Source organism: Pinus tabuliformis, chromosome J (genome assembly GCF_031772625.1).
Source record: "Pinus tabuliformis cultivar Carrire ecotype Pingquan chromosome J, CPIR1, whole genome shotgun sequence".
NCBI classification, from domain to species: domain Eukaryota; kingdom Viridiplantae; phylum Streptophyta; class Pinopsida; order Pinales; family Pinaceae; genus Pinus; species Pinus tabuliformis.
In genome coordinates, this window is record NC_142295.1 from 1,284,215,313 (window position 1) to 1,284,230,281 (window position 14,969).

The 14,969-nt window shown below is 35.6% G+C and overlaps 1 protein-coding gene across 1 annotated transcript; it reads left to right on the forward strand.

The window, feature by feature from the left end:
- Nucleotides 1-6,538: 6,538 nt before the first annotated feature.
- LOC149231946 (uncharacterized) lies at nt 6,539-10,426 on the forward strand. The gene is made up of 3 exons (XM_089381794.1): nt 6,539-7,157; nt 7,362-8,680; nt 8,933-10,426. The coding sequence occupies exons 1-3, from the start codon at nt 6,539-6,541 to the stop codon at nt 10,424-10,426; spliced, it is 3,432 nt and encodes a 1,143-aa protein (XP_089237920.1).
- Nucleotides 10,427-14,969: the final 4,543 nt, after the last annotated feature.

Consider the following 14,969-nt stretch of genomic DNA (forward strand, 5'->3'; position numbering starts at 1 on the left):
CTCTCTATATATTTTATTTTTGTTATTAATATTTAAAATGCTATATGGCAAATTCATATTAAAAATGAATTAATTACAAATCTCCCTAGAAACCTATTAATAGAATAATAGTTCTATCCCTTTATATATAAAATCTATATTAATTTTTTTTTTCTCTCTCAAACATATATATATTTCTTTTGTTTTATATAATATATGCATAGTTAATATTGAAATATTTTATTTATGATTCACATTCTACATATTAAAATGTTAATACATGCCCAATCATATTTAAAAAAATAAAGCATATACATGTCATATGAATGAAAAATTAATGAGTTATAGACCAAAAAAAATCTATTTAATAGAAAAGGATCTCTCTCTCTCTCTCAAACATATATATATATATATATATATATTTTTCTTTTGTTTTATATAATATATGCATAGTTAACATTGAAATATTTTATTTATGATTCACATTCTACATATTAAAATGTTAATACATGTCCAATCATATTTAAAAAAATAAAGCATATACATGTCATATGAATGAAAAATTAATGAATTATAGACCAAAAAAAATCTATTTAATAGAAAAGATCTCTCTCTCTCTCTCTATATATATATATTACATGTCAAATGAGTAAAAAGTCAATGGATTAAAAAAAAACTATTAATGAAATAAAAACTCTTCCTCTTTTATATATATATATATATATATATATATATATAAATTTTTTTTACCTAGTAAAATATATATGTTTATTTTGTTTTGTATTGTATAGTATATACATAGTAGACATTGAAATATTTATGGATGATTCACACACTACACATTAAAATGTTAATAATTGTCCCAATTATATTTGAAAGTACAAAATATACATCCATAAAACACTCTCTATATATAATATTATTTTTGTTATAAATACTTTTTAAATGTTACATGCTTATTTTATATATATATATATATATATATATATATATATATATATATGTCTTTTGTTTTATATAGTATATACATAATTGAGATTGAAATATTTTATTAATGATTTACATCATTCATTAAAATGTTAATACATTTCTTAACCATATTTAGAAATAGAAAACATATATCCTCAAAATTCTTAATTTTATTATAAATATTTTTTAAAAGGTTATATATATAATTATTGTTATTAATATTTAAAATGCTATATCTGAATCCCATATGGAAAAATGAATAAATTACAAATATTGTTGAACAACATATTAATGGAATAAAAATTCTCTCTCGATAGAATTTATTTAGATTATCTTCATGCTAAGTCTCATCATTTCCCAGTTGAGAATTTGGGTGTCCTCAACATGCTAGCTACTTGTCCATTGAGAATCTTTGATAAAAACCACCTTTATAATGAGAAAGCTCATATCCTTAATGGTTTTGTTAATAATGAATATAGTAGGCACCAATGCCTTAAAGATTTCCTAAAAGCAAGGAGAGGTCCCAAGGTTAAGAAGGACCCTATAGATCGTGTCTCAGGGGTGAATCTCCCTTTCATCCAAGGGACCACTCACAAGATTGCAAGGATCCTAAGGAAGCACAATGTTCCATCGACCTTTAGACCCCTTAACACCATTCATAGCTCCTTAAGATCTGTAAAAGACCCTATTGACCCCAAGGATATGAAAGGTGTTTATGTTATTCCTTGTTCTTGTGGGACCCCCTACGTTGGTGAAATTGGGCGCTCTATCAATCAAAAGATTCATGAGCATGCAGCAGATATCAAACATATGAGAACCTGGTCTTCAATCGTGGCAAAAAGTGGAAAAAACCAAGCATCATATTTTCATTGAGGAGGCTGAGGTCATTGGTAGGATTTCTCCTTTTCATCACTGGAAGTTTAGGGAGGCCATTGAAATTGAAAGGAGGCCGAGTAATCTCAACAGAGATGACGAATGGAAACTCAACAGTTGTTGGATTCCTGCCCTTTCTTTTTAAGAACCCCAAATTTTTCTTTCTTTTTGGTTTTGATTTCATCTCTTCGTCTCTTGAATTATTTTGGTTTCCACGTTGTTTTCTTTTCTATTTTAGTAGTCTTTTTTTCTTTTTTGTTATTCTTAATTCTATATATAATGATAATAATAATATTATAATGATAATAATATTAGATCCTGTTGTAGCATTAATTTAGGTTTAAAATTTAATAGATAAAAAGAGAAGACATAGTAATTATAATAAATTTTGATGAAGACATAGGAAAGAATGTATTTGGGTATTTATTAGCATATTTGTTTAGTTCATCATATAAACAAGGGGTTAAATAATATACATACTTATATAAAAATTATAGTATTTTTAGTATCCTAGTTTTTGTTTATTCATAATTTATTTATTTTAATTATAAACACGTTTATTTAAGTTTTATAAATAAACTAATTCATAAATATATAATAAAATGAACTATAATATTTATGTTTGGTCCATTAGTTCTTATTTAATAAAACTCGGTACTTATAATAAACATAGTGTAATACATATATAATTAGTTAGTTACCCTAATATATTAATATTTTATATATCTTATTAATGATTTAATTAATCAACTAATTAATTTATCAATTAATAATTATTTATTTCTAATTCTTGGTTCATTTAAATATAGTTTTTTCTGGTCCAGTCAAATGGAACCATTTTTGTTAATTAAATATAGTTGTTTCTTTCTAATCGTTTGAATGATTAGTCCCTCTATTTAACTCAATTCCATGATTTGTTTCTTCATATTGTCCTGACCACTTGCTTATGGATCACAAAAGACTTAATTCAATAATTCAATAATTATTAATATTTTTAAATGATTTTTTTCCCATGTAAAAATCATAATTTCCATTAAAAAAATTAAAATTACATACTGAAGATGCCAAAAAAACATATAAAAAAAATTAACGCATAAATAATCAAACTAGAAATCTGAACCTAAAAGTATATGACTAGATCTAGTGATAGCATAATACCAAAAACATCAAAACTGTTGATTTTTAGGGCTTTTTAAACAACCAAATATATAGAGACAAAACTGATTCGCCATAATTGGTACATAAAAATAATAAAAATGGATCAAATCTAACATCATAAAAGAAATATGCTGCAAAGTTACTCTCGAGCTCCATCATTCTGGATACCATCTATAAATGGTATGTGTTAATACTCATAATGTTCAATGAGCTCCATCATTCTGGATACCATCTAAAAATGGTCTGCGGTAATACTTATAATGTTCAACCTACTCTGTGATCTGTCATCTGCCCCAAGCTTGTTGCCTGCCTGCCTTGGAAAGCTCATTAGATATTGTGTTTCTCTCTCTATAATTATGTTGACGGGTTTTAATGATTATTTTTTTTTTTTTTATCATTAAAACTTCCTCAAGGATGGGCCTCACTGTGTGCATGTAACATACATAATTTTCATTAAACCAATTAATAATGACAAATATTTAATAATGACAAATATTTTATAAATGTTATATATTAGTTTGGAATAAATTATACATATGACTTATAATGAAGTGTGAAAACATAATTTTTTATTTTATTTTATTTTTTATTTTTTATATAAACGTGATATAAAACTATGTTATTTAATATAAATATTAAAATATTTTATTTATATTTTTTTGTTATTAGTATATTTTTATTTTAACTATTATATGCAAATTAAACATAAAATGGATTGTATGTCATGTAATATCAATTATATTGTTTTTACATGGCGTTTGTAGATTCCATATTAAATAGTGAAAGAATTACATATCTCTTTAATATTACAAAGTAAATTATATTTTTTTCTTTTTACTTTCAATTACTTTATATCTATATAAAGTGGATGTAAATTAAGGTGGGAATTGTAGTATTTGTGAGTGACATTGAGTTATTACTTCTTCTTTTTTCTAATTCGTTATTGTAAGTATTATTTTATTATTTTTAAATGTAACATTACATGACCAGATCTCCCTCATACTAGGTTGTAAATCACCTCTCAATGGAATTAGTCTAGATCCATCTTAACTCCAAATTTATAATTAGCTAGAGGGATCAAATTTGTAGGGGTGCAAACCTCATTTTGAGTAGAAAACTTAATCTTGATTAAGAGTTAAGTTGAATCTAGGCTAGTGTTAAAAAATGTGCATATTGTATACTTTCTAAATTTGAATATATAATTAATAAAAAAACAAATATTCTTATCTATTAAACCTAAATTTGAATATATAAATGGATAAAAAACAAATATTCTTACCTTTTAAACCTAAATTGGGAGGGTTGAAGAAGTGAAGAGAGAAGGGGAGTGGGGGACGAAGCTGGCTCGAAGTTTAGGGTTTAGTGCTTCAAGCCTGTAGAACCAGGATCGGATCTGGAAGCGCACAGTATCAGAATAGCGGAACTGCTCAGAAGAGGACAAGGATTGACCCGACAAATGGTAAACGGGGGGTCCATTGGGACCCCATCCTTCAGACAAATAGTCATGCAGAAACAAGCAGCGCAGGAGGGAGTGAAGATAACAGGATATGGAAAGCTTCAACAAGAAAACGGTACAGGCAAGGAGAAGAAACAAAAGGAGAACAGGGAGGCAACCAACAACCCAAGAATGAAAGGAAAAGAGAGCACTGGAAAGGAGGACAACGGGAAGAAGGAAAGCACAGGGCAAAGACACACAACCCACAAAGATAAACAAACAGAGGAGGAAGGGGAACGAGAGGAAGGGAATCAATCAAGAGAAGAAGAGGAGAAGGAGATCGTACCAAACCCTAGCAATGACAGAGTAGCACGAGGAGCATGAAAACCCAAAAAAGAAGAAGCCCTAAGAGTAGTGATCACAGATCTGGAGATACAAGCCTTTAGAGAACATATGTCCGAACATGCAGTAATCTGCAAGTTTATGGGACCGTGGCCAACAGAAAGAGCGCTATGTCAGTGGATCAAGCAGCAATGGAAACCCAAAGTTGATGTCAAACTACACCTAGGAGCGAAAGGTTTTTTTACTATTGTTTTTATGAATTTAGAGGACAAGGATAGAGTATTTGATGGGGGACCCTACTTCTTCGCTTCAGCTGGTCTCTACATGAGACCCTGGAAACCCAACTTCGTGCCAGAAAGAGAAACCTTCACACAGGTCCCAGTGTGGATCCGTCTTTTCTCCCTTCCAATAGACTACTGGGGCTTTTCAGCTCTAAAGCAGATAGGGGATCGACTAGGAACTTTCATCAAAGCCTCGGAAGCCACACTGCAAAGAAGATACACTTCTTGCGCGAGGATATGTGTGGAGATGGATGTTTCAGGAGCTTTACACGAAGGATTGTGGCTGGAGTACAGGGATGAAGACTATTTCCAAGCCATTGACTATGAGAAAATCCCTTTCCGCTGTAGAAAATGTCACGAACATGGACATTTAGTAAGAGATTGTCCATTAAACAAAACAGGGGAAGAACCTAAGAAAGAGCAAGCAGTAAAGAGTAGGGATGCCTTCATAAAACCAAAAGCAAGACAAAGGGCTAATAGAAAAAGAATGAACAGAATAGGGTCAGCACAAGGCAACACCAGCAATGCCTTTGAAATCTTAGAGACAGATATGGATTCAGAAGAACAAAATAAGGAATCAAATACTAATGAAGGGAACAAAGAAATGACAGATCATAAAACCAAAGAAGGGGAGGAACATCCCCTCAATGCAGTAGTTCAGATGCAGGAGCCAACAGAAGAGCTAGATGAAGATGCAGATATGCTAACCAGTGATGGTGGAAGTGAGGAGATGGAGCTAAATGAGGTTTTAGAGCAGGAAGGGGTGAACTTACCAGTCATGGAAGAAAACTGGAAAACTCAAGGAATAGAAAACATTTCGGAAGAAGAGATTAAAAAGATCAATGATCTATTCATTGCAAGGCAGAAGGCAGAGCTGGACAGGCAAAATAGGAAATTAGGTATAGCGAAGGGAACAGGCAGCCATTCAAAGAGCCTTTTATGCACTTCAACCAGCTCGAAACAGAGAAGGAAGAGAGGTCGCAGAACAAACAGTGAAGTATTGCAGGAACTGGGTATTTTAATGTTAAACTCTGGTAAGATGAAGGCTCTGAATGCTTTCCCTTCTTACCAATAATCTGTCTAGTTAAAAATGAAAGTTATATCGTGGAATGCAAGAGGGCTTAATAGCCAAGCGAAACAAAGACTCCTAAAGAGAAAATTCCAAAAAGAGAAACTGGATATCATGTTTATACAGGAAACCAAGTGTGCTAACAACAACATGGTGAATGTCAGCAAAAGGCTTGGTAAATACATAGAATTTATGGAAGTCGCCAGTCAAGGTTGGGAGGGAGGTTTAGTAACTCTATGGGACTCCCGTGTGATAAATATCCTCTCGACAGAAGCCACAAGATCGTTTATAGCCATGGAAACTCAAATGATAGGTAACTCTGAAACTTACTTATGCACAAATGTTTATGGACCTCAAAAGCTAGAAGAAAAATTCTCTTTTCTCCGCTCTCTTTTAAATCTAAAGCTCAGATATCCCAGCTCGAAAATCATCATGGGTGGAGATTTTAATATGATAACCTCTCTTTTGGAAAAGAAAGGAGGGATCAGAAAACTCAATAAGGATGTTGAGCTCTTTGTTGATTTCATTGGTTCTGCCAAATTAGTGGACATCCAGCCAAAAAGTGGAACTTTCACATGGAATAATAGAAGAGGAGGTGAGAAGCAGATAGCCTCTCGATTAGATAGATTTCTTATTTCTGAAAGCATACTACTTGAAGGAATAATAGTGGAATCTGACATTCTTCCAAGTGGAGGATCGGATCATTGGCCAATCTCTCTGGTAGCGGCCATCCAAGGAACCCCCAGAAACAAGCCTTTCAGATTTGAGAAATTTTGGTTGAATCACCCTAATTTTATTCAACTGGTGGAGAAATGGTGGCATGAACCAATGGACATCAGAGGAACCAGAATGTATAAACTTCAAAGCAAATTAAGAAACATCAAAAACAAAATTAAAGAGTGGAATGCAACTGAGTTTGGGAACATATTCAAGGAGAAAACCATTATAGAGGAAAAGTTAGAACAGATTCACAAGGAATGGACTAGTGGGAACAGCAACCAGGACTCAGCAGAACAGGAAAAAGTCCTGATGCAACAGTGGCAACTACGCTGTCAACAGGAAGAGACCTTATGGAAACAAAAATCCCGGATACAATGGCTAAAGGAAGGGGAACAGAACACCAAGTTCTTTCATAGGTCAGCGCTAGATTACAGAGGGGCCAATAAAATTCTTTGTCTCAACAATGAAAAAGGGGAAACTCTCCAAAGTCACCAAGAAATAGCAACACTGCTCACAAAGCACTTTAATCATATAGCTCAGGAGCCGGGAGTAGACAGAACTGAAGCAATTGAGGAACTAACTCAGGCCATTCCTAAAATTATTACCAATGAGCAAAACCTAGCTCTTAGTAGGGAAATCTCATTGGATGAAGTGGAAGAAGCTGTTAGGAGCATGCCGAATGACAAGGCACCTGGGCCTGATGGTTTTACCATCAACTTTTATAAAGCCTGCTGGAGTTTTGTTAAGACTGAAATATGGGAAGTAGTAGAAGATTCCAGGCGCTCCAGCTCTATCCTTAAGTCGCTAAATTCTACCTTCCTCGCTCTAATTCCGAAGGAAGAAGAGGCCAACTCCCCAGAGAAATTTAGACCTATAGCCTTATGCAATGTGATATATAAAATCATATCTAAAGTTATTGCCAACAGATTGAAACCCATTCTTCCTGGCCTCATCTCAGAAGAGCAGTCGGGGTATGTTGAAGGAAGACAAATTTTGGATAATATTTTACTAGCCCAGGAAATGGTTCACACTCTTCAGACTAGGAAAATAGCAGGAATGTTGTTGCAGCTTGATCTTTCTAAAGCCTATGATAAGGTCAACTGGAACTACCTTGAAGCCATACTGAACGCTTTTGGCTTTGATAAACAGTGGACTAAATGGATTCTGGCCCTGATTAAATCCACTAAATTTTCTATCCTGGTCAACGGCTCCCCTTCCGACCCTTTCTCTCCCTCCCGTGGAATCAGACAAGGAGACCCTCTGTCTCCATTCCTTTTTGTGATCCTAATGGAAGGTCTGAGCAGACTCATCCGCAAAGCAAAGGATGAAGGAAAAATCAAAGGATTACAACCCCTTCTTTCCATACCAGCGACAACTCACCAGCAATTTGTGGATGACACAATGCTGCATGGGACGCCGACTGTGAAAGAAGCCATGGGATTTAAAAAAATACTAAATCTCTTCAGCAAGGCCTCAGGTATGGAAATTAATCTTTCGAAATCTACTATATTTTTCTTCAATACGCATTTGGCTATTCAAAAACATTTATCTAGTATTCTAGGCTTCCGAAGAGGTAGCCTCCCCTCAAAGTATCTGGGTGCTCCCCTTACGGACAAACCCTGGCAAAAGAAACATTGGGAGAAAATTCTGGCTAAAATGGAGAAGAGATGTCAGCACTGGACTCACAGAGCCCTCAATTTCGCTGGGAGATTAGTCCTTACCAAAGCAGTATTGCAAGCCATTCCGCAGTACCTGCTCTCTATTATCCCTGCCCCAAAAGGAGTCTTACAACAGATAAGAGTCATCCAAAGATCTTTTGTCTGGACTGGCAATGCAGAAAAAAAATGGGCACTTGTAGCATGGAATAAACTTTGCAAATCGAAAGAATTAGGAGGCTTAAATCTAGTGGATCCTTCTACGATCAACATGACTTGTGGAGCCAAGCTTTGGTGGAGATGGTTGAAGGAACCCAATCTCCCATGGGCCAGACACTGGAAGGAAAAGTATACCCCAGAGTGCGACATTCAGGATCTAATCAGATTGCAGGAGGTTCCTGAAGGATCTCCCATTTGGAATTTAGCAAGAAGGAATCGTGACATTGTGCAGGATCATAGCTTTTGGGAAATCCGAAATGGGGAAACAACTTTATTCTGGGAAGATGCTTGGCAGCAATTCCCGAAGCTTGAAGGACCAGAGTTTGCAGCCCTTCAGAGACAATGTCAGGAAAGGGGAAGAAACATTGTCCATCAATACTGGAATCACAGCAGTAGGGACCAGGAATGGAGAGATTGGATGTTCAACGACACAGAAAGTTCAAATGAGGAAAATAACAAAATAAGAGATCTGCTCAACCAGCTAAACAAAAGGAAGATAAGGAAAGCTGATGAAAGAGACCAGCTAAGATGGGGCATGAAAGGGAGTGGTAACTTCACGCTCAGGGAAGCCAGAGATCATCTCGAAAATCCAGAGAAAATGGAGGTGATTCAATGGAGCAATAAGGTTTGGGATTCTCTGTTTTGGCCTAAGATTAAAACCTTCCTCTGGCTCCTGATGCGAAGGAAAACCCTCACTTGGGAGAATCTCCGCAAGAAAGGGTTTCATGGCCCATCTAGATGCCCCATGTGCAATTTGGCTGAAGAAACGATGAACCATCTCTTCAACACTTGCGACTGGGCTTGTCACCTGTGGAACTGGGTGGAAAACATTATGCAAAAGACAGATAGAACCAGGGACTCTATCCAGGACACCATCATGAATTGGCAGAGCGGTTATTCAAGTAATATAAGAATTAATAGCATATGGAAAACCTTGCCAGGATTTATAACCTGGACCATCTGGAAGGAACGGAATAGAAGAATCTTTCAGAATGAATACAGAGACATAAATCATTCTCTAGATACAATCACCCAAAATGTAAGACAATTAATCCTGGTAAAATGCAGAGCAGAACCAGATAACCAAGCTTCGGTTAGAGACTTACACATTTTAAAAGCTTTCAAATTGGACGTCGGCAGAAGTATGGTCACCACGAACTGCCAACAGGAACCGAAAACCGCGTCAATTGGCTGGACGCGTCCACCTTCAGGCTTTCTCAAGCTGAATTTCGATGGAGCATCCAGAGGCAATCCAGGTTTGGCGGGCATCGGGGGCATCATAAGGGACAGTGCAGGGGAGATTCTACACATCTATAGTAGAGCCTTAGGGGAAGGAACAAATAACGAGATGGAGTTTGCTGCCATGGAACAAGGACTCAGAATCCTCAGAGATGCACAGGTTGGCGCAGCGGTGGTTGAGGGAGATTCAGAGCTGGCAATCACAGCGGCAAGGAAGCTTTACGTGGGAGCTAAAGCAAGTAAGGTTACTAAACATTGGAGACTTGCCAAGGTTACAGACAACATCGCAGTATTGCTGGGAGAGATGAAAGGTCTGATTTTTCAGGCTGTGCGACGGAAAGCTAATATGGTTGCGGACCATCTGGCGAACTATGGAATCGAGCACCCAAACACTACGTGGGACAGCTGTTGGCAGAATGTAGACTGCCCGGAATTAAAAGAAAAGTGCACCCAGCTCTCCAGGCAAGATTTGGGTGACGATGAATGAGATTGATTTGTGGGAAGGCTATAACGACGTCATACTATGATGAGACATGCTGGCACTGCAGGCACCATTAAAGATTGGCAGGGGAAAGAAGGACAAGCGAATCTGGCGCATTTATGGCGCGAGCAGAAGAAAGATGATATATTATCAGATATGATGAATAAGGATATGCGCCGCCTAAGCCATGTCAAGGAGTGGGACACTTGGCAGGCACTGAAGCAGGAGAGAAAAGGTGACCGTAAGGGAAAGAATGCGAGCCACTACCAAAACAATTCTCCATCACGCAGAAGTAATTATGATATGACCTGCAAGTTGCAAAGGAATAGGCGGTCTTCAGCCGGTAATATCCCAGGCAACCTCTATTTAATATCAACCAAAGGCAGGGGCAAAAGCACTGTTTTATCGTGTTATAGGCCAGAACCCCTCTATTCTGCTGAAAGCACCCAGAACTATACCGTGAGTGAAAGCACGATCATGGCAGGGGAAGGTAGTCGTAATGCCTCTGCTAACAGAGATCTCAAGGTGGCCAGAGAGATGTATGAAACTCGCACATCGCAGAGGAATAAGCGAAAGATTATTGACCTGGAAGCTATGGTAACTGAGGAAGAAAAGAAGCTGAAAGAGCAAGAAATGGAAGAGGAAGTGGACTGGCTTCAGGATCCAGGAACTGTCACCACGCGGGCTACCCAATTTGTGAGGACACAAGCAGAAAGCTGGAGAATGAAAACACTATTAGCTAAAGCCTTAAGCATGCAGGGCAACTATGCGGAGCAAATGCGTAAGGTCCAGCACATCACTGAGGCTAAGACTGAGGAACACATAGCGATTTTAGAGAGCCTGGAATTCAAGGTTAGCGCGCTGGAGCAACAGGTCGATATCATTACAAAGAAGCTTACGGTGTTAATCAAACTCTTAAGGCAAACTATTGGTCAGGATGCAAGGCAGGTCGAAAACCAAAAGGAAGAACCGACAGGTGATTATCAAAGCAATCATCCCAAGCCTGCGCAGGCAGGCATCTCAATGTCTGAACCAGCTCCGGAGGCATCCAGGAATTATGTTGTGCTCAAGATGTAAAGGGGTTGTTTCTGCCTCGGCTGGTTTTTGGGTTCTTTCGGCTGGTCTGTTATGATCCTTTCTGCTATGCTGGTTAGTTGGTTTGTCGCTTCTGTAGTCTGTCTGCTGCCTCAGTTAGGCAGGTGTTTAGTTGTATGTTTTTTGTAAAGCTCTTTTGCTCTGCCACCCTGCGCGGTGTGCTCGTGGTAGTTTGGTTATCTCTTTTGGTCAATTTTGAAGATAGGCTTGCAGTCTGGCAGCCCTCTGTCTGCAGGTGCAGACTTTTTGTACTATAATTACTTCTTTTTTTAATATAACAAGCTGACTTACACAAAAAAAAGCCTAAATTGGAATTTATAATTAATAAAAATTAAATATTGTTACCCATTAAACCTAAATATATATAACCAACCTAGATCCATCTTAATATTTTTACGGATTAAACCTAAATATATATAACCAACCTAGATCCATCTTAACTCCAGAGATCAAATCTCTCGAGATGCAAATATTTTTTTGAGTGAAAAAATTGAGGAATGTTTCAGACCTCTAGATATTTGACCCCTCTCAATGCTTCCTCTCAAGTTAGGATGGGTCTATGCTAATTTATATGTATATTTAGGTTTAATGGGTAAGAATACATGTTTTTTATTACTTCTAATTCATTTTTTTTGTAAATTTTTTTATTACGCAATGTGAGTCTTGAGATGATTGACATGCCTATCCTATGGCTTGAGTAACCATGATTAAGGGAATCTAAGCTGTTAGAATCATGAAGGATTTCAATAGGCCTTGGTCGTACCAACCCTTAGCATGGGTGTATTTTTTCCCACGCGGTTTCGAACTAGTGACCTTTTCACCATGGAGTGCCTTTAACAAAATTCCTTGCAACATCTATGCCTTGTAAGCAATTATGAATTCAACTTTAGAAAGTATAGAATATGCACATTTTCTTAACATAATTAAATAGTTAAAATATGATCATGCTTGAATTTAATGTATAATTTAACTTTAATTGTGCTGAGAGGTGCGCCATCCTATGGAAGAAATGTTGTAATGTAATATTACATAAACATGTTATCTCGTTCAAATTACGTTAATAAATAAATAAATAAAATTAATATATAAATATATGATGAAATTACTTATTTTTTATACATATTTTCAAATATTATATTAAATTAATTTATATTAAAATTAATATCACAATAGGATGGATATTATTCATTTCTTAATAAAATGTATTTGATTATTAGTGCATGCATCACCAGGGACTATAACACTCACCTCGTTGTCAAATTCCGTTGAATTTCAATTAATTTTTTTGAGCTTTTGTAACTTTAACCAAAGTTTTCTAGAAGATGTTGAATATCCCTATTTTTACATAAATTCAAAATTAATTTTCTAATTTATAAAATATTATTTGTAGTTTTCCATTGGATGAGTGAGCCTTGATGTGTCCGTTGAATTTCAATTATTTTTTTGAGCTTTTGTAACTTTAACCAAAGTTTCCTAGAAAATGTTGAATATTCCCACTTTCGCATAAATTCAAAAATAATTTTCTAATTTATAAAAATATTATTTCTAATTTTCCATTGGATGAGAGAGCCTTGATGTGACATAATTCCCCTAGTGGAGGGTGTTTTATTTTTGGTATTGGTTAGTTCCTAACAAATATGAATAAAAAAAGGCTATTTTTGTGAGTTACTAATCCATTAGTGAGTTCTTTGATACTAACATTATTATGCCTCACACTGGTACTTCTCTACCCAATGATGCCAGAACTATTTGTGTTGTAGATCACTTACGTAACTGAGGGTGTGTGTGGGGGGGCAGGGGAGGTGGAAGGGGACGATGGGGCTGGTGAACAAATATACAAAGGAATATTTCATTGAGTGAAGTATGAAAGTGCAAGTGATGGTAAATAATGGTTGCAAAGCATAATTAAAATTAAAATTAAAATTAAAAGTCTAGAGCCATTGTGAGAAATGCGGAGGTACAGAGGAAGCTTTGATTGTGCTTCCTCTGCACCTGCACACTGCCACATGAATTCATAAACCTTTGACAAATTTTGTAAATCGCAATTTTTTTGAACAAGGAACATTACATTTAGCACCCTTACGATGCTGTCACATTGAATTGTTAAAGGAAAAAATATTATGATATTCTTCCTACTTATTGTTTGAATTCCATAAGCCATCTCAAATATGAATGGAAATATATTGTTGTTCATGATGGGGAGAAGATCCCACTTCTCGTGTGGAGTTGCAGAGGTGCTTCTCTGCACTTCTTTGCACTCATCGTCACCGTAACTTGAATTGTTTGAAAATGTGTGATCACTCTACAACACGATCTTTAAATGAGAGGGAATATCAGACATATTGACTTGGATAAGATGTTTATATAATTTTTTTTTTTAAAATTGTGCTAAAAGGTGTAATGAGTTATAATGATGAGTTATGATGCAAGAATTCTAGGTGTGAATGGGCTTTGAGGACCATTTTTCTTTACTTTCGCACACCACACTTGACGTCTTTGTTGGGGAGAAAGATAAAATTACATATCATAATTTTTGGTCTTTGTTGTTGGGTCTTTCAGTTATGCTCTTAAATTATACAAACAAGACCAAAATAGCTTTTATCAGGGAGGGTTTTAGAATGGTTGCATCCACAAGCATATCAGTGATGAACTCGCTGACAATGAGATGATGTAGGCAACTTTTACGATGCACTATGGCTTAACAATTTGGTCCATCCATGTCAATTCGTTCATAATGTATTTTGATAGCATGAAATGAGATTGGACTATGAATCCAATGTTTGATTTCGATAGCCAATTTTTTTGGTTACAACTTCACATAATAAACAAACAATTTATATGATTTTTCGATGTTGTAATTGAGAGAGAATGATTGTACATGATTTATGTTGGCACCACTATTTCAATTAATTTGCATTACCATTATTACAACTTGGGCTTGTGTGTGTGTTTTTTTAAACTAAAGGTTGATGTCATGGTTTACTTGTTCAAAATCTATATAGCTATGTGAAGTTAATGACATCATAAACTTTAATAAATTATACTTTCTACGAGAATCCATGAGATACAAAATTTTTGCCAAACGAGCGAAGGAGAACATTTCACATTTTCTAGAAAATCACAAATTATAATAATACTAGATGTATTATGAAAAAATGTTATTGATTCCAAGAGTACTATAATGAGGATTCTGAAGGAGCACATTTGATATTTTCTAGAAAAGCACAAATTATAATAATACTAGATGTATTCCAACAAAATGTTATTGATTCCAAGAGGAATATAATGAGGAGGGTGATAGACTAATAGGAAAGTTAATTGCGGAGACAAGGTCAATATAAAGTGAAAAATGACTACATTGCATGGAGTGCATAGGAATCTTCCTCCACACAATGAAAACACCTTTCTGCACACCTTCACACAAATAAGGCTCAAATACCATTGTCAGTGGTAC